Source organism: Protopterus annectens, chromosome 16.part0 (assembly GCF_019279795.1).
Source record: "Protopterus annectens isolate FY-2018-M chromosome 16.part0, PAN1.0, whole genome shotgun sequence".
In the NCBI taxonomy this organism is placed as follows: domain Eukaryota; kingdom Metazoa; phylum Chordata; order Ceratodontiformes; family Protopteridae; genus Protopterus; species Protopterus annectens.
In genome coordinates, this window is record NC_056750.1 from 806,537,563 (window position 1) to 806,558,906 (window position 21,344).

At 42.1% G+C, this 21,344-nt stretch overlaps 1 protein-coding gene across 2 annotated transcripts in view; it reads left to right on the forward strand.

Annotated features, from left to right (window-relative positions):
- PRPF4 (pre-mRNA processing factor 4) overlaps nucleotides 1-21,344 on the forward strand; it is a 981,057-nt gene that overhangs the window by 698,186 nt on the left and 261,527 nt on the right. For both annotated transcript variants that reach the window (XM_044058032.1, XM_044058033.1), the window contains exon 9: nucleotides 4,708-4,831. In XM_044058032.1, coding sequence (XP_043913967.1) covers nucleotides 4,708-4,831 — 124 coding nt within the window. The remainder of the gene's footprint in view (nucleotides 1-4,707; nucleotides 4,832-21,344) is intronic.

Here is a 21,344-nt window from a genome sequence, read left to right on the forward strand (position 1 = left end):
AACTTTGAAGGGGGAAACTCAAAATACGGCATCTCTGAAACAAATATCTGGAAAACAAGGAAAAGCCTAATTCAAAGGCAGTCCACCATGAGAAACAAAACGGAACGATGAACCAGGCATCTCCATTCTGAAAAAAACGTTTTCTAACAAGTTACTATGGATTTCCTTGTGTCCTCTTTGCCCTGGACCTTTTTTCTGTAGTGTCTTCCGGTAGGCCCTCAACTCCTCACAGTCAGGAGTCTTTAGGCACAACAGACTGTGCTCCATGGAGGAGAGCTGAGAGTCTCCTCAGAGCTTGAGCTTATTTCAACTTAAGACCAGCAGTCATACCATCTTTGTGCTCTTACAGATACCTATGGGGATCAACTCAGTTTAATTAGGAACTCACAATTTAAGTATTTGTGAAGATTCAGCTGAGGTGCCATGTCATTTCAACCCCAATGTGGCCAGAGAAGAGACTCTACCAGCTTTTAGTGCTGTTCCTTCTGGCCCTGTCTCTGCTCCTGTAGCACTGGAATTTGCATCGATACCTGTACCAATACCATTGATTATGACAAATGCCTTTTTTTCAGTGATGATGTCCTTGGCCCCTGTGGATACTTTGTCATGGAACTTGTCATTGCCAGGGACCACTATGGTTGTGAGGCTTTGTACAGAGCAGCTGGTGCTGAGTCTGGTGTCAACATTGTTGGTACTGTTGTTGGCTGTGTTCTCAGCATTCAGTCCCTCTCAGCTGAAGTCTGTCACGACTTTGACTCTGGAAACTTCAGTGTTGACAGCCAATACTGAAGTCATTGCAGTCTGTAATAGTAATTTTGGGTTTGAATACCTCTGTCATCATATCTGCATAGAGTAGATCCAGGCTCCAATTCAACCCCTGGGTACTGTTGAAGCAAGAGCCTTTGCTTATGTATCACCACTGTTCCTGCAGTAAAGAGAAACTCATTGGCTGAGATTGTTGAGATCTGGGATACCTTCTTCCCAGGAGAGCTCAGATGACTTCCACTTTGCAATCTCAGCCTAGGAAGAAGCAATGTAATAGGAAGCAACTGAACTCCTCGTGAGACTCGCTTTCTGTCTCTCTCCACCCTCAGACACTGATCATGATGAAGGGGAGGTTCCCTTACATCCACTTCTGAAGGTATGACTTTTGTTGAGATTCTGGAGATGATGATGCTGTAGAGGGGATTCTGCTTATAGATCCAATCTCCCTGGAGGAGGAGATTTTACAGGAGGCAGCCTGCATAGTGCCACACCTCAGATAAGCTGTTAGAGATGGTGTTCTTCAAGGTGTGGAAAGAGCCAGATTTGGCCATGCCTGCGCCATGTAAGCTGGTTAGTGTTGCACATCCACAAAGATAGTACTGGAGCAAACAACTACTTGAAGATTCCATAGCAGTGTCTGCTGCCACCAAGTATGACATCCCACAGGATGAGCAGGCTTTCCATCCTCCCAACACAGAAGATTAGATAATGGATAGACTTGGAAAGTGTGTTTGTGTCCATTACTTTTTCAGCGAGTACATTGAATTACCTGGTACGTATGCCTCAGTTTCAGAGCAGTTTTGGCAGAGAAAAATCTCAGATACTGTAAACAGTTGCCCGTGGTTAACATGAGATCTCAAGTGGAGACCCAAGTGACAACCATTGCATCTATCTGTTCACTGAACATGCATTTGATCCATAATGCAGTAGATGTGACAGCTAGAGTGATGGCAGGCCTGGCTGTGCTTCATCGACTTTGTTGACCAGTTCAAGTTGGCAGTTGTCACTACACACTTTGGAACCACCTTATTTAGGCAAAAGATAAAGGATAAAGTGTTCCAGTGTGAGCAGGATAGCAAAATGCTCACTGCTGTTGGGGTGAAGTTTTCAAAGTTCATTTCAAAGAAATCAAAAAGGTGCCAAAAAACTTCGTTTCATTAATTCCAGCAGTCCCATTATATACAATAATACAACAGTGGTAGAGGGGAGTTCCTTTCCAACTGCTCCCTAGAGTCAGAGGTAGCATGCACCAACTTGATTCAGCAGATATTTTTTGCAATCCCACCATTGTAAACCCTGAAAGGTTGCCCTATTGTCCCAGTCTGAAGACATTTGGAGGATGACTTTCCCTTATATCTTTCTGTGTGGTTGGCCATCACACAGGACAAATGGATAAAGGAAATTGTATCCATAGGCAACTCTGTGCCATTTTTAACAATGTCCAGACATCTCCCCTGGTACCCCTAGTAATTCCACCCTGATAGAGAAAGACAGCTCAACAAAAGGTTCACAACCTTCCCCATCCAGGAGGTCCCACCAGAACAGATTCTTCTTGGTGCCCATAAAGACTTAAGACCTCAGACCAATCCTAGAGTTAATTTAATTGTATCAATACATGAGAAAAGAATCATTCTGGATGGTCACTCTACAGTCCATGCTATCTTTCTAACAGGAAGGAGACAGGATGTGCTCTTTGGATTTCCAGGATAAACATATAACACATCAAAAAAGCAAAGTATTCTGGAGATGAGAGTGCTCCTGCTAGCATTGCAGGCATTTCAGGACTTGTTCCCACAGAGTGAAGTATCCATCAAAATCCTACAACATGAGGGTGGTGTAGTACATAAACATGCAAGGCAGAAGCTATGAGGGTCTGGGAATGGGCCGTAACATCACATCACATCACTTTCGTATACCAACACACATGCTGTGGACATCCAGTGTGGTTGTGGACAGGTAGACAGATACGTTTACCACACAAATGGTCTTTCAACAAGACTGTAGTTTGGACAGTATTCTGGAGATGAGGAAAACCCTGTAGTGATCTCTCTGCTTCATCATTCAGAGGTTTCTTTGCCATTGTTCCCCAAGCGGGACAGCCGTAAAGAGAGACATTGTTCCATGTTTGGCCCCCAGGTCTTTTGTATGCACCCCCCCCCAGTCCCACTCATAAGATTTCTGCAGAAAGCCAGGATGTGTAGAGTGAAGGTCATTCTCCTAGTACTTTTCTGACAATGCCGAATATGATTCTTCCTTCTCTGGCCTCGTATCAAGAAAAGACCTCTTTACAGCACCCTTGACTGTTGTCTTTCCTCTCTAGAACATGTCCCTTGAACATTCAATCCTTATACTTGAGTGCAGGGTTCCTCCACTTCCAGTGATGACCATGGATCAATTGCTCCCCTCCTGAGTTGTTAATTTTGATAAATGCCTCCCAAAACAATTTTACAAGGAAATTTTATAAAGACAAATGGAAGAAGTTTTATATTTGCGCTGTTCAGCAGAATATAGGCCCCTTTTTCAGCTTCAGTATGTTAAGTGTTTATCTTTTTATTAGACATATTCAAAAAAGAGGCTAGTTTCTCTTTTGGCAAAAGTTCATTTGGAAGTCATGTCACCTTTCATGTGGAATTCTCTTTTTCATCCCTAAAGTCACATAAAGTATGGAAGGCAGTTAAAAGGGTATCCAGCACAGACCACCTGTGTTTCACTCTGCCCACTCCAGGAATCCAATTTTTCTCCCTTAGAGGTTGTGGAATTTTTATTGACTTAAATGTTAAACTTTTGAGATGAAAAACTAGCCTTCTGGCCGCCATTACTTCTGCAAGAGTCGTAGTGCTTCATGCTGTATTTTCCAAATTTACATTTAATTAATTAATTAATTAATTAATTAATTAATTAATTTCTTTATTAAAATAAAAAAAAATACTTCTGCAAGAAGAGTCTCAGTGCTTCATGCGCTATCTTCCAAATTTACATTTTATTTATTTATTTAAATAAAAAAATACTTTTACAAGAAGAGTGTCAGTGCTTTGTGCTCTGTCTTCCAAATTTACATACCTAATTTTACTTTCAGTCAGGATGCCACTGGCCCCAAGGAGATGAATAGGGTAGGAAGTGTTAAACAGTGGATTGGAGAGTGGATTTTAGTATTTCTATTCTCTCGGTGAAGACCAGGTGCCAGCATTGGTAGAGCACCTCTCACATTAAGCACCCAACAGTTATCCAGCTGCGTAGTATGTATGTATGTATGTATGGCAGAAAATGCACACCAACCACCATGGTTAATTATACGTCATGATGTGAGAAGACTGTAGACTGAGGTAGTGTGACAGCGCCAGTCCTCGGTTATCCATTCCCACCCCACCAAAATGATTTATATGGGAGTGAATTGGGGTCAGAGTTGTAGCCAGAACTTACTGTTTTGTATGCAAACTGTACTCATTCATCTAGCATTTAAGAAATGTACACATTTCTCTTGCACATAGGAAGTGTATACAGCTGTTGCCTCTCCGGTCTTAAAAGGGCTATACGCATGTTGTATACAGATCTTTTTTGCAGGCATCATCTGAGACAACTCCAGGCTTAGTTAGCCAAATTGTTTTGAGATGCTCAGGAAAAAAATTGTACCTGTGAATACATCAGGATTGTGTCACACTTTTGACTAGATTGACATAATTATGGATTAGTGTATTGGAAGCCTGTGGGTTGTTAGCGGTGTGGGGATACCATAGTATTAAGCTTTGTTTTATTTACTCATTCATTCCTTCATTTATATGTATAGTTAGCTTTGAGCAGTTATGGACTGGACATCAAGGACAGCATTTTTCTGCCGCAGCCTGACTACTTTGACATTGCTATCAATGTTACATGATTCTGCAAGGCAGAATAATAGTAGGTTTAAAAGGAAGACTAACTGTGGTGATTTTTGTTTTCCTTTAGGGCATTGCACCAATGTAGGTGCCATAGTGTTCCACCCCCAGTCAACAATTTCCCTTGATGAAAAAGATGTGAACTTGGCATCGTGTGCTGCAGATGGTTCAGTCAAACTCTGGAACCTTGAAAGGTGAGAGAGCAGCTGCATTGTATTTTACTGCATTGTTTGAAGTGGAAACCATAAACTGGCATGGGTAGCTGTGCTAAACATATACCAATCAGTGATAGTTCCATATTTAGCTTAACTAAATTTCACTTCTTCTGGAGTACTTTAACTGTTAGGCAGATAACAATGTACTGAATCTCTCTCTCAGCAGTTGGAATTACTCCATAGTAGACGTTACAACAGACTCCCCACCCCCACCCCCACACACACGCACGCACACACACAGTACTATACTGTTTGGTCACCACATGGCAGAGGCCCAGGGTACACCCTTTTCTCAAAGGTATCTCCTTATATCTTTGCACAGCAAGCCTCATCATCTCTGAGCTTACATTTGTAAGTTAGCAGATCCTTCAGACTGATTTGCTGAGGAATGCTGCTTTGATGAGTTATCACATAGCTGTCCTTACCTTCTTTTACTGTTTGAATGTATCTAATACATATTTTCAAAGTTATTGTTGAGTCACTAAAAAAAATGTTCCCTTAGTCTAGACCAGGGGTCTGCAACCTTCACTATCAAAAGAGCCATTTTGGCCTTTCTCCTACCAAATAAAATTCATCTGGAGCCACAAAACATATTTGACCCGTAAAATGAAGATAACACAGCACATTAAGTTTTATAGTTATTATACTATATATAAAATAACTAAGTTTATAAAAACATTTAAAATCCGTTCCTGTTTTTGTTCCTTTGTTGAGATTTTTATTGGGATAGATTCCTGTCACAGAGACTCCCCTTGCTTTGGAACAAAATTCCTTAATACATTAGGCAGAGCTCCTCACTAACACTCTTCAAGAGAAGCCTTGACAAGTGGATGGGTAACAGAAAATACACCCCTGGGATCACTTCATTGGCTCTGCTTGACAGAGGCTCAGTTAATTAATCAATGGGGCGGCGAAAGCCGACACACTCTGGCTAGGCTTAAAAATGCCTAGCCTAGTACCTACCTATGATTTGTGTGTGTGTGTGTGTGTGTGTGTGTGTGTGTGTGTGTGTGTGTGTGTGTGTGTGTGTGTGTGTGTGTGTGTGTGCCGTACCTTTCATCCTCTTAGAGTAAGAAATCTGGACAAAGCCATAAATAATGGGGGAGATAAAGGCCCAAAAATAGGGACACTTTAAATATTGCGCTTACAAAATTAGAAAGCTGATGGAACAGGTTTCGCATTAGCATAAATTTTATGAAGAGTCTGAAGCTCAAATGTCTCTCTCTGTTTTCTGACTTCAACTCTAAATAATTTGCCAATGATTTGCCAGAAAACCACAATTTTATGAGAAACAGATAAAAATATGAGGCAAAAATCAGGACATTCTGCACAAATCTGTACAGTTAACAGGTAACTGTGCGTGTTTGTTTGTGTGGAAAATGCATGTTAACAGAAACAGTGTTAGTCAACTAGTTTCCAAGTTTATAAGGGCAGTATTTAAAATCTGTCCCTATTTTTCTGCCTTTGTTCCCCCTTTATTTGTGGCTGTGTCCAGATTTCTTGTGGTTAAGAGTTTCAGAGGTATGGTGGAGAGGTAAGAAACCTTTCAGGAGATGCTGATGCTGCCAAGGAATTGCTGGATCGCTCTGTGTGTATGCAATGCATGGCAAAATAAACCATGTTATTCTAGCAAGTTTCTAAGTTTATAAGAGCAATATTTAAAGTCCGTTGCTTGATCACTCTGTGTTGTGTGTGTGTGTGTGTGTGTGTGTGTGTGTGTGTGTGTGTGTGTGTGTGTGTTGTGTGGTAGAGTGACCATTATATTTCAAAGTTACAGGGAGCCACTGCAGAGGGAGTGGAAGAGCTGCATATGGCTCCAGAGCTGTAGGTTGCAGACCCCTGGTCTAGATGTAGCTAATGAGAATGTATAGACTCTGATGGCATCTGGAATTGTCATCAGTAATTCTTAGGAGGGGGTCATGTTGCTTTAAATTGCACCTTGAATTAAAACTTGAAGCTACCATAGGTCATAATATGTATTGTCAGTGACAAATCTCAGACCCCATGTCATATGCATTCCTTTTCACCAAACAGGGAATCTGATAAAACAGCTGGTCAGAAAAGCTGTGGTAAATGTGTTGTTTAGGCCTATCTAGTTATGCTTTTTAAAATAAAGCTTATTTATTACTTGTTTTCATCAACAAAAATGTACATACACATGCATTCCAGTCTTGCAATAAACCTAGAAATTAGACATCACCAAGTAAAGTAATGCCATCTGTCTCGAGAACCAGAGGCTTAAATTGTTAAGGTAGCATGGTGGAATCTACTCACCGCGAGGTACTATTAAGTAAACCCCCCCCCCCCCATGCCATCCGGTGTCTACATTGGATTCCTTTGCTGTGACCCCATAGGAGGCCAACAGGGATCCTTCCTTTTGCACGGCCATTGAGGCTTTGCAGGTGTTTGCTTTCGACATCTAGGAGGAACCATGGTTGATTAGCTCAGAGGGCCCTAGAGGGATTCCACAGATTCTGGTCAGGGAAGAGGTTCTGGATACTCTTACTGAATCTCATCAAGGGTCAGAATCTTCTGTATTTGTTAGGGCTGACATCCCTACCAAGAAAAAGCTGAAGGCTAAACATACTTCTGTGCATCCTAAGGATCCTCAAAGGGAATGGCATGAATCTTCTCAGGCTTGTTTAATGCCTTAATGGCCCTGAAGCCTCCCCAAGGAGTTTCTGTGCCTGCACCCTTGGACTTTGACTCCTTCCAAATGGGCTAGGGAACCTGATAACTCAGATGCAGATTCAGAGTCTGATGAATGGTCCTTGTCTTACTCTTCCATGATGCCTTTACCTTTGGCTTATAGTTCTGCTGAAAAGGATCCTATTAGTCCTGAGTCTCCTTTTGAGGAATTGTTTTTCAGGGACACAATATCTAGAAAAATAGAATACTTTAAGTGAGACTTTTCTCAGGTGTCTGATATCCAGAAAAGGTATTGTGAGCTGCTTCAGGTGGACACTCCTAAACCTTCTGCTGTACATCCTGTATTGGCTGCTTTGTTAGACACCTTTAGAGCTGCTTCTGAGTCTCCTGATTCTCAGTCTTCTGCTCCAAAGAAACCTGATAGGTTCTATAAGTTTCCTGAGAATTGTCCGTTCTTATTTGTGTCCTTCTGCTGACCCTGCTGTGGTATCAGTTTCCTCTAACAAGACTTCTAAGCTTTTTTTAGCTTCTTCCAAGCTTCTGCTTTCAGATAAGGATAGTAGGGCAATGGAGAGAATTGGTAAGAGGGTTTATACTGCTTCTACCTTGGCCTTTTGGGCTGTCAATTACCAGACCCACATGACCAGATAAAGCTATAGCATTGATTGCCCAGGCTTGTCAGGTTAATTCTGACATCCCTGATTCTGAAGCAGAGACTCTTCTGCTCTATCTGTTTTGGGTTCTACCTCTCGGGTAGATTGCCACTCTGTCAAGTACAGCTGTGATGCTGCTGATTGCCTCTTCAATAGCTGCTGCCTTTGGGTCTGTCATGAGACATTACTCTTGGCTTCACCTGCAGTCATTCATTACCTGAAGACATTAAGGCCACGTTGCTGGATGCTCCTTTGGATAATAAAAATCTCTTTAGGACTGCTGCTGCTGTGTTTAAGTCACTTCAAGAAAAGATAAAGCTTTGCAGGACCTTAAACATATGTTTGTGTCTCCTAAGCATAAGTTCCAGATGAACTATCCTACTAGATCTTTTGTTCACAAGCAGCCTCATTAGACCAGTAAAGGTGGGAATGGTGATAGGCGAGCTCCTCCTGATAAGTCCTCTCAGGCTCCTATAGATCAGAAACCTTCTTTATCTGACAAGCCTGCTTCTCTTTGACATCTTGACCCCCCCCCCCCCCAAGGCCTCGGCCAGGTTCCCTTGTCCTTTTGGCTCTCCCTGTGTCTTCCAAACTGTTCTCATCACCTCAGATTTTTGGGTTCTGTCAGTCATCCATCAGGGTTACTTCATAGTGTGAATGTCCCTCCCTCCTTTTTTCAGGGATTCCCCAACCTCCTCTGGAGCAACTTCCTCACTTCCCAAATGTCCTTGGGCATCTGTTGGACCAGGGAACTATTCATCTTATCCCTCCTTCCCAAGTGGGAAAGGGATTTTACTTCAGGATATTCCTGGTTTCTCAAAGAGAGGATACTTGGAGGCCTATTCTGGATCTTGCCTTCCTTAACACCTTTCTCAGGATTCCTTATTTTCAGATGCTTACTCTTCAAACTATGTTTCCTCTTTTTCTACCCCAGGCTTTTCTGGAGTCCCTGGATCTGAAGGATACTTACCTTCATATTCCTGTTCACTCTCTCTCTCTTCAGCAAGTTTTTACATTTCTCCGTTTCTTCCTGTCATTTTCAGTTTTCTGCTTTGCTCTTTAGTCTGTCTATTGCCTCAAGGGTTTTCACAAAATGCCTAGCTCCTGTGATTGCCTTTTTCAGGCTCCAAGGCATTCAGAGTTTTCCTTATCTAGACAACCTGTTGTTTCAGGTGCCTTATCCCAGTTGCCATTTTCTGGGCATAGAGTTCACCATATCTCCCCTTCCACGTCTGTGGTTCACTATCAACTTCCAAAAATTTGTCCTGACTCCTTTTCAGGATATGTTGCATGATTCAAACAGGGCCAGTGTTGATGCCTCTTCCACCTCCAAAACTTTTGTCCTTGACTGCTTTCTTTTCAGTCTCTCCTTCCTATGCCTGCTATTCCAGCCAGAGAGGTTTTTTCAAGCCCTGGGATTCATGACCTCTTCTATTCCAATGCTCTCTCTTGCCAGACTGCACATGCGAAAGCTTCAGTGGTACCTCAAGTCAGTTTGGCTTTAGCATTGCCACCCTGTGGATTTCATAGTGCCTATCCTTCCTTGTTTAAAGAGAAAATTGAAGTGGTGGATTCCGTATGTTACTCTTTACCCAGGCCAGCCATTTCAGCTTCCAGTACCTTCTCAAAAACTGTTCAAAGCATCAGACATGGGGTGAGGGGCTTCCTGTGGTCACCTGAAAGTTCAAGGTCTCTGGCCCATCATGCTTTTCACCCCGTGGTCTCTTCAGGCCCTCTGAAGGTTTATACAGACAACGCCAAAGTGATGTGATATGTCAACAAGCAGGGGGACACAAAGTCTTGCCTTCTCTTCAGGCCCGGGATTTGGCTGTCAGTTATCAGTTAACTCTTCAGGCAGTGTACATTCCTTCAGAGCACAATCTAGTGGCAGACTCTTTGAGCAGGTCCAGAACACAAGCTTACAAATGGATGCTTCACAGAGACTTTGTTTCTGGACAGAGTCCATCAGTGGGGTATTCCTTGGGTAGATCTTTTTTTGCCTGGCCCTCTGAATAGGTAGCTCCCTCTTTTCTGTTCCAGAGTGCCATGATATCTGGTGTGGAAGACGAATGTTCTTTCTTTCCCTTGGAAGGGGATGTTTCTCTATGCCTTCCCTCCCCTTCCTCTACTTTCAAGAGTCCTGCAGAAGATTCAGCTGGACTCCCCAAAAATCTTACTAGTGGCTCCCTTATGGCCAAGACAGCACTGGTTACCCCTCTTAATGCATCTGGCTAGAGGCAGTAACGACAAATTACTTAACTGGTTGGACTTCCTTACACAGGACAGTGGGTCACTCATTCATCCTTACTTGTCGGCAGTTACCACAAATTACTTAACCGGTTGGACTTCCTTGCACAGGACAGTGGGTCACTTATCCATCCTTATTTGTCCGCTCTTCAACAGACGCTATGGGTGGCAGGGTTTTGATCCCTTTTAGGCACCTTTTTTTTCTGAGGACATGCTCAGGGATTTACAGGAGACAAGAAAACCTGCATTCAGAACGTCTTGTGTCCAAATGGAAGCGATTTTCTGTCTGGTGCCATGCTCATAACCAGGACGTCTTTTTCAGTAGGGGTGCCTCTGGTTCTGTGCTAATTTGTGTGAGTTGCCCCATTCTGGCTTGGCCATTCTTCTGTAAAGGTCCACTTGTCAGCTCTTTTTCCCTTCTGCCCTTGAATCCTCCTTTGACTTCTTGCTTTGAGATCAAACAATTTCTTAAAGGTGTACTGCATCTGAGGTCCCCAAGTAAGCCTATTCCTCCTCCTTGGGACCTTAATTTTGTTTTAGAAAAATTGATCCAGGCTCCCTTTCGGCATGCAGGTTAAACTTCTCTGCAACATTTTACGTGGAGTACTGTCTTATTGCTTGCTCTTACTTCCGCTCTGAGGGTTTCTGAGCTTCAGGCTCTTATGGCCATCCCTCCTTTTTTGTTTTTCACAGGGACAGGGTGTCCCTTCGTAGTAATCCTTCTTTTATGAACAAAACTGTTAATGAGGTGTCTTTGAATCAGGCAGTACAACTACCTTCATTTTTCCTTCTCAGTCTGCTGGTGAGTCCTTCATACTTTGGATTTGTACGGATAGCTGAGGTATTATTTGCATAAAACTGACCATTCGTAAGTCTGACCAGCTTTTTGTTTCGTTTCATCCCAGGATACTGGCTTTGGTTGTTTCCAAGCAAATCTCCTCCTCCTGGATGTCTGTGTCCATTTCCTTTTGTTGTTCTTTTCCTGTCAGGTGGCTTTCTAGTTCTTTCAGAGCTCACGGCACTAGGGACAGTGCCTTCAGGTGGCTGTCTAGTTCTGTCAGAGCTCACGGCACTAGGGGCAGTGCCTCTTCTAGTGCTCTTTTCAAGAGGTTGGATACTAATTCCATCCTTGAAGCTGCTACTTGGTCTTCAGTGCATACCTTTACTAAGCATTATAAATTGGATATGGTTACTAGGGCCAGAGCAGGTTTTGCTAGAGCCATTCTGCATACGTTTGTTAAGGGTCATTCCCAACCTTCCACCTCCCAATCTTAATCTTGAGCTTTTGTACTCTTCCTAAGGTGAGGAATACTGCAGCATCGATATAGGAGATCGTGTAGTTGTCGAAAATCTTACCATAACAGTAGATGTACTTTTCACTGTTGCAGTTTTCAGTACCTTCCTCCACCCTCTTTTTCTTTTGGGTTTTGTTTTGGTTCCCATCCTGGCCAAGGGTCTCTCTTTTCCATCTACATTTTTCCTTCTGGATGTGTATAACGTCCTTTATCCTATAGAGACTGTTCTCTTCTGGGGGCAGTTTAGTTTTGGATAACTACATCCGTACATCACCTTTATGTCCTACATCCTGAACTGGGAGTATACATGTGACGTATAGTGCATACAAGATCTTAAGGCTTTGGTATACTGGCCGGACATTGGGCTAGCCTTGGCAGGACATACCTAAGGTGAAAAATTCCGCCACAGTGAATAGAAGGACATCTACTGTTATGGTAAGATTTTACACAACTGTACTTTCAGGAGGTAGGACCTGCCTTTTCCAAATCCAAAATGAGTGTCATCTAGATCAGTTAAGTTGCTTTTGTCTGCGTAAATAATTTCTGCTGTGATGCATTCCATGGCTTTCCATATAAGGTTGATGGGCATGTAGTTAGCCTTCGTCTGTAGATGAGTCACAGTGGCTGTTTGGCAAGCATCTGGGGCAAACCCTGTGGTTAGGTTGAAACAGTTTAAGTAGAGGCTGAGATAGTGCATGCTTGGCACTGGTGAGAATACAATCTGGTTATCTTGTCTTGTATCATAGAAACATTATTTTAGCCTTAGACAGGGATTCTATGACTTGTCCCAAGTGAGTACAGGGGAAATTAATTTTCAGGGAAATAACAATGTGGGTAGGAGGGATAAAGTTAGTACTAAATGTGTCTACTGATATATTGGCTGTGTCCATGAGACTGAACTGTATGTTGTTATTTAAAACGGTGTAAGAAACTTCTCTGTGTGGAAGATTTTCAGTCCATATATCTCTAGTTAATCACTGTATATTAATCAGATCAGACAGTAGTAGAAGTAGCGAATGTAAACTTGTCAAGTAAAAAAAAAAAATATATATATATATATATATATATATATATATATATATATATATAACTGTACAGAATTACTAAGTATTCGAAAGTAATCCAAGCAAGGCAGGCACCTTCACTCAACCTCCGCAGTAGGAGAATGTTAAGAAAAGCACCTTCACTTAACCTCCCCAGTAGGAGAATGTTAAGAAATTCCACAGAGAATAACAAATGCAAAAATAGCTGCATCCTGGCATACACTTTGGATTATCACATTATCAAAAATGTTATTGAAGAAAATTGGGACATTGTCACAGGAAACCCTTTTTCTGATTAACATCTTAGGTGAAGCCCCATCCTTTGTCTATAGGAAGGCCAGGAACATTAGAAGTTTTGTTGAATTTAAACCTAGACCATATGAGAGAAACACTAAAAGATGTGAAACCACGATAGGTACTCTAATGGACTATTGCACTTTGAAAGCTGGCACCCTGAACACCAGAAAAAGGCCCTAGTTAAATGCCAGTATGTCTTGGTTGCCAGGATGGTCTCAGAGGATGGTGATTTTCACAAAGAATGTGAGACACTAAAGGGCATGTTAGTAAAAAGAGGGTACCCCCCTTTTGTTAATATTATTGAGAACGAAGTTAAACACAAAAGGCACACTGAGTACATTGTTAAATTGCTATGTGGCAACACTGAGTCTGTTGGGGCCCCTCGTTTAGATCACGATAGGTACTCTAGGGCCTTGACTATACCTTATACACTTGATTTCTATGACATCAGGAAAATAATTGAGAAATTTTGGGAAATTTTTGTTATGGATGAGGAGAGTGTTGGGGTCCTTGGGGATAAACCAGTTGTGATTTATAAAAAAAGACACCTGCTTTAAGGGCGTTTTGGAAAAAACTTGAGGTCTTTAAAAAATGGGGGTTACTTTAAATGTGGTAGGTGTGCTCACTGCCCGTCTATTGTGGACAGAGGGGAGATCTTTATTAAGAACTATGGGTTTATTTACCCAAATAAGAGGTATTGCTGTTTTTCAAAAGAGGTAGTGTATGTTGCTTTGTGTGACTCGTGATGGATTTTATGTGGGTAAAACTAAGAGGGCCCTCAAGCAACGGGTTTATGAACATGGCTATGAAATCAGACAAAAAAATAACAAAAATGCGTTGTACAAGCATATAGAGATGTTCCCTTTGCACAAGTTTAAGTTTTGTGCCATTGATCATGGTGACCTGGGTTCAAGGGGTGGACCGTTGGAAGAGTTTTTGGAACTTCTTGAATTAAAGTGGCAAATTAAACTTAATGCCAGTAAAAAAATGGGCTTAATGACAGGGTCAGTATCATGGCTCTACTGAAACTGAAGTCTGTATTTTTTATGAGTGATTACTAAACAGTGAGTGGTTTTGTGTTGTGGTTACTGTAAAATGTGTTTTACCTTGTCAGGTCATTCATTGTTAATTTATTGTGGGAAATGATGTAACTAATTTGTAGGGTGGGATGGGTTATTTAAACAGTGTTTTGTACTTTGTATTTGTATTCTGATGAAGTCAGTGGAGTCTGGCGAAAGCGCTTAATTGAATAAGGAAGATTTTTCCTTTTATCTGGATCTGTGGTATAGTTGGCTGCCTACTTCGTTATCTGTTTTTCTACAGTTTGTCTTAAACATTATTTTAACCTTAGACAGAGATTCTATGACTTGTTCCAAGTGAGTACAAGGAAAAGTGAATTTTCAGGGACGTAACAATGTGGGTAGGTGGGATAAAGTTAGTACTAAATTTATCTACTGATATATGCATCCTTGAGACTGAGCTTTGTTATTTAAAACGATGTAAGAAACTTCTCTGTGTGGAAGATTGTCAGTCCATATATCTCTAGTTAATCACTGTATATTAATCAGATCAGACAGTAGTAGTAGAAGTAGCGAACGTAAACCCGTCTTAAGTAAAAAAAAAAATATATATATATAATTGTACAGAATTACTAAGTATTCGAAAGTAATCCAAGCAAGGCAGGCACCTTCACTCAACCTCCTCAGTAGGAGAATGTTGAGAAAAGCACCTTCACTAAACCTCCCCAGTAGGAGAATGTTAAGCAATTCCACAGAGAATAACAAATGCAAAAATAGCTGCATCCTGACATAAACTTGGGATTATCACAGTATCAAAAAAGTTATTGAAGAAAACTGGGACATTGTCACAGGAAACCCTTTTCTGATTATCATCTTAGATGAAGCCCCATCCTTTGTCTATAGGAATGCCAGGAACATTAGAAGTTTTGTTGAATTTAAACCTAGACCATATGAGAGAAACACTAAAAGATGTGAAACTAATTGTACATTTTATATATTTATACAGCAAGGTGATGGTTTTTATTGCCCTTATTTAAAGAAAATCATTAAGACCAGTGCAGGGGGTAACTGTAACACTACAAAAGTAATTTACAGGGCATAGTGCAATGAATGTGATGCATTCTATGTGGGCAAGACTGTAAATAAACTGAAGCGTAGGATTTCATGTCATCTGCCTGAAATCCGCTCTGGATGTAAAAATAATGCACTAGCCAAACACCTTTCTCTTCATAAAAGACACACAGGTTTTAAGTCCCAGATCCTGGATCGCACAGACTTGGGTGATATTGAAGAAGACATCCTGAATATTCTGGAGCAACATGAACTCATGTGGCAATTAAAGCTGAGCTCTTTTAGGAAGCCTGGACTAAACTACTGTTGTTCAATTAAAAGTGTACTGGAACTTAGAAAAGTGCCACATTGTTTACATGACTTTATTTTATTTTATTTTATTCTACCAGTTGGTTTTAAATACCATTTTAAATCAGTTGTAATTTAAGTGTATATTTTGTTTCCATCATCATACATTTTTTTCTTATTATTGTTTTTCTTTTTCTGGTTCTTTTTTCCACTTTATTCAAAATGATGTGCAATAACAATAGTAACTAATTATACAATAATATTGTTATAGATAGTTTTTAGGGTTCTTGTACACATACCTGAAGAAGTCTAGAAGGACGAAAGCAATCTTTGTTAATAATAGGTTATGAAAATATAATATGATTTTTACAATTGATTTTTTTACATGCAAAGTGTATATGTATATATTTATATAGGTTCATAGGTAGGTACTAGGCTATTGGCCCTAGGGCGTATATAAGCCTAGCCAAAAAGATACCCTGGCTTTCACCACCCAAGAAAATTATTTTCCTGTGCCCTTGTTGAGCAGAGCTCCAGAGGTGACCCTCTGGGTAAATTTCCTATTTCACATCCAATCATCAAGATTTTTCTTGAAGAGTGCTTATGAAGAGCTTTGTTTGATATAGTTAGGTAGTTTGTTCCAGAATATGGGAAGTCTCTGGGACAGGAATCTATCCCTCCAGCATGTTCTGTTTATTGTGGTGCCAAGGTGTAGGTCCCTAGAGCGTGTAGCTCAGAAGGTTTGGGATTTCTTTAAGTGGAGCATGTCCAACAGCTCTGGGTTTGACATAGTTTTGAATGTTAGGCAGAGATTGCCTCTGAGTAGGTGATATGCGATGGAGTAAAGCTGGAGTTTTTTGAGACTGTCTACATTGGACATCTATTTGAGTCTGGTAATCCTCTTTGTGAGGTATTTCTACGACCTTTCCAGTTGTTGTAGATGTCTTGTGAGGTACATATCAAAAGGAGAGTTGTACTCTATAATGGGTCTAATGAGTGATGAGTAGAGGGGAACAATGACCTCTTTTTTCCAGGATGAGAAACCTTTTATGATGAGGTGTGCCACGTAGAAGGATTTCCAGACTACTGTGGCGATGTGATTATCAAAGGGAGACTACTGTCCACCTGTGTCCCAAGGTCTCTTATCACACTTTCGATATTAAGTAGACTACCACCTATGTGGTAGCTCATGAGTACAGAGTTTTTACCAAAGGGGATGACAGTGCAGTGTTTGGCATTGAGCTTGAGGCCATGGCTTTGACACCAAGCATCTGTCTCATTGAGGCCCTTTTGAAGGATTTCCACATCGTTAGGAGTGTCGATTATGGCTCCTAGTTTGCTGTCACCTGCGAACTTCGTTAGCCAAAGACCTTCTGTGTGAGCAGTATGACATTAAGAATTTTTATCCAAGGCAGATGCATACAGGATGATGTGGAAGTTCCTGAGGACTCTGATACAGATGGGGGTCCTTTCTGCTCCCCCCAACACTTGGGGTACTGGAACCAGGCCCTTCCACCCCTCACTTGGTCTCTCCTTCCCTGATGTGACCTTCAGATCCAGTGGTTTTGGACCAGAATGCTGCTTGTTGGTATCCCTTTGTTAGAGCCAGTAGAATAGACATTTTCAGTTCTGACACAGTGTTGCTCACCTTCTCAGTTCTGGTGCACAGGGGCCTGGGATTGATTCTGACACTTTCAGGTCCATCCCTCCCCTTCAGTGCATCTGTGATAGATAACTCAACCCAGGTGTCTGCTTTGGAGCTAAGACAGATGGTGTCTTGAGAGGGTCTCTTGTCTGGATCCTCTGATCGCAAGAGAACTCTTTCAGGACTGGCCCCAGTGTCGACCTTCAAGGCATTTGAGAGCACTCTATTTATCTTAAGAAGAGGTATGCTACCCTCACTTGGTTCAGTCCCAATCCTCTCTGCTGTTTGCAGCAACTATTTCCCATCTTTCTATCCCTTCAGGACAGCTAGCTATAATGGACCTCGTTAGAGCTCACAAGACAACTTCCCCTTCAGCTTCTGATTCTTCCCTATATCACCATACTGTGGGAAAGCACTCATGCAAAAGGAGGCGTTTAGACTCCACACAGGAGTCTCTCACCGATTGTTCCAATTTCAGTGAAGGGGAAGAGTCCCCATGGAAGATACCTGCTTTGGAGACATGCTGGAGTTACTGTGGCAAATGGGGGCTGGTAAACAGACGTCCCTTTCCGAGAGGAATTGGTGTACCTCAAAGCCTTTGGATTTGGCCTATCTACTTCCTGGGTTGTCCCCCTGGTGGGTGAGCTGATTGACTTGGGGTTTCATAGGGCATGGCATACTCTTCTAGCCTGGCAAGATTGGTTTTGTCCTGGTAAAGGCCTCACTGGAACTAGGGGGCTGCAGTAGATGCCATTGAGGTGGTTGTAGCCGCGAAGAAAGAGCTCTCAGAGAGCTTTTCTGTGCACCCCCCCCCCCTCACCATAAACAAGGAGTCTCAGGCCTTGGACAGATCTTGAAAGCAAACTTATTCCTCAGAGATGTTTGCCTTACATACTTTGAATTATTTTGCACAATTAACAAGGTTTCAGAAGAACTTGACTGTCGAAGTCCCTTTCTGGTACCACTACAGCAGAGTCCTGCAAAACTGTGGATTATCAGTTGACAAACTTACAAGCCATTTTAAATGCATCTGTGTGCCTTTTTGTCGAGTGCAGCAGTTGGTATATCTAGAGCACCAGTCACTGGCATTGCTGTATGTCAACCTTGATGATATCCTTACAATTTTGCAGAGAGCTTCCATCCATTTTGAATGCATCATTTGATGGGTCCACCCTGTTTGGACCCCAAGGTTAGACACGCTTACTAGGAATGAACAGGATGACAAATCCCTGTCATGTCTTCAATGTCTTCTTTTTTACCCTTCAATGGATTTTTCCCTAAAATCAAAAGGGTGGAAGGATGGTATGGTCCTGTAAATTTTCAGGTTTTGTATAGGACATTTCTGGATACAGACTCCACCACCAGGGGCAGCTTATGGAGCAACAAATGGATGTCACTTTAGAGACAGAAGTAATCTGCAGAACTATGGGTTTTGAGGCCCATTTGTTGAGAAGCCCTTGTAGCACTCCTGAATGGTTGCCTGACTGTTGCATTTTGGCAGCAATTGGGGGTACTTATCTCTTCTCCCCCCTACACTGAGTCAGCCGTCAGTCCAGATTTGTGGGTGCAGAGAGTAGTAACAGAGGCTATGTCATTCCCCTTATTTGCCTACCAAAAATGTCAGAAAAGAAACCCTCCCAATGTCCAGCCACAACAGAGGAAGACAGCAGCTCAAGAAATGGCAAAACTGATAGAGAAACACGTCATCTAGGAGGCCCCACAGATCAGAAGTGGTTAAGAGACTACTTGAGATTCTTTTTGGTTCCAAAGAAAAATGGAGACCTCACATCTTTTATGGACCTCACCCACTTAAACTAATTTGGGAAATGGACAACTGTCTGGATGGTCACAGTTAAGACCATTTTGCCTTTTCTGGCAAAAGATAATTGGATGTGCTTAGTGGACCTGCAGAATGCCTACTACCACATAAAAATAACCAGGCAGTCCTGGAGGTTCCTTTGCTTTTGGCTGGGCACCACTCATGTCAGTTCAGAGCACCTACCTTTCAGTCTCACCGCAGAACCCCAGGTGTTCAACGAATGTATTGCAGTGGTTGCAGGACATTTGAGGCTGCAAGGATTCCCATATGTAGTTAACTGGCTCTCAACTGCCCTATGAGGGATCTGCTAATTCATCCCAGGACTCTCTGCTGCAGTTGTGCTATCACCTAAGGATCACAATCAACCTGGAGAAGTCCAAATTAACAGCAGTCCAGACCACAGAGTTCATAGGATCCCACCTGGACTACACCTCGCAAATAGAAAAGTCAAAGTTAGACACTGTGCCAGCAAGTGTTCCTGGTCCTGTCTTACCAAAATTTCATGCTGTGAGTCATCCTACATCTTTTGGATTTTATGGAAGCATCCATTATCCTTATTCCTCATGCCACATTCCATATGAAGGTGTTAGTGGACCATCTCAGTACAGTGATCTATTCATAGGTTCATAGGTTTGGTACTTGGCTATCGGCCCTAGGGCCTGTGCAAGCCTAGCCATAACAATTCCCTGGCTATTTCCTCCTACAATATTTACTTCACTGGACCCCATTCTAGCAGGGAGACTGACATGATCCCCTGGGTGAATTTCCTATCTCCCATCCAATCATCAAAGTTCTTTTGGAAGAGGGCCAAAGAGGCACTCTGCTTGACTTGTAATTATTGCCATTATCCCTTCCTCCACAGCTGAACTGTTCTGCCTTGCAACAAAATGACCAGCACTTGCAAGTCTTGAGCCCAGGACCCTGCACAACATAGCCACAGCAAGTTACCAGTAAGTCCATCACCTATTCACTTTCCTGTCAGACTCATGGGGATCTGCATGCAACATATTCAGTGGTGGCTAAATTCTCTTCTGGTCTGTCTCTAGGTTGTCACTTTGTTCTACTTCTGCTGAGAGCTACAGTAACCATGTTGCTTTCCTTCTGGGGTGGCAGGCATTTTGTGGGAAAGACTATATAAGGTATGTGGTCCTCAACAGAGGCCAGTCTTTAAATAACTGTTCTGGGGATGAGGTCAGGCCTTCCAGGACTCCATCTCCTTTGGTGTGATAGCTATCCAGACAAACAGTTTATCAGTGGTGTGGTACTTCAGACAAGGAAGAACCTGTTTTTCCCCTTTATGTTCGCCATGTCAGTTTGGCAGTGGGCATAGTCTTCCCAGCACTTTGACTGCAGTGCATATCCTGGAGGCATCCAGTGTATTGGTGGACAAGTTGAACATGTCCATTCTTCTGCTGTGCATGTGTGGTCTCTCAAGCATACAATAGCTTTCATGATTTTCAGCCATGGGGATCAGCATTGCTGTGATTTGTTTGCAACCCTAACCAACACCAAATGCAGCAGCTACTTTGCCCTGATTCCCCCAAAAAGTCAGTTTCAAAAGGATCCTCTAATCTACACTTGGCCCGCGGATTTCCTTTGCACTTGCTCTCTGACTGCCCTGTTAACCAAATTTCTGCAGAAAGTGGCCTGTTGCAAGGTGAAGGTGATCCTCGTTACCCCCTCTTGGCCTCAACAGATATGGTTCCCCTTCCTATAGCCTCAAGATGGTGTACTCTTTGTGGGTCCACTTCCAATGACTGACAGAAATTTTCAGGCTTATATTCCACTGTGATTTACATCGTGTCATCATTTCAAAAATAGTCCACCAGGAAAGTGTATTGAAGCAAGTGGAATAGATTTTCCATCGGGGCATCTACCAAGAGTCTGAATCCTTTCTTGTCTCATTTACTATCAATTCTAGGTTTTCTAGCAGATCATTTTCCATGCAGGAGCTAGCTACTCCATCTTCAAAGTTCAGTTGTTAACTATCTCAGATTTTCATGTTGGTGAAAGCCATACTGCTGTTGCTGCATTCAAATTTTCTAAGGCCTTCTTGTGGCCTCCTCTTGTTTCCACCATGGGATATTACTGTTTTACTCCAGGCCTTGTCAAGAACCCCCCTTTGAACCTGCATCTACTACAAAATTGAAATTCCTTCCTTGGAAAGCTGTTCTTTCTTGTGGTGGTTACCTCAGCAAGGAGGACTTCTTCAGATCTCCAAGTCTTGTCATACAAACTACCACATTTGGTCTTTCAAAAAGATAGTTTCTCTCTAAATGAATACTAATCCCCTGCCCCAAAGTTGCTTTTAACTCTGCCTTGGACCAGAGAATTTAATCTTTCAGTTTTCTTCAATTTCTCAAAAAAGACGGAAATTCTCCTGTGTTTGTTGGATATTCATCAATTATGCTTCTGTTTACATCGTTTCAAGGACTTCAGAAAATCTGACCAACTTTTTCTCTCGTT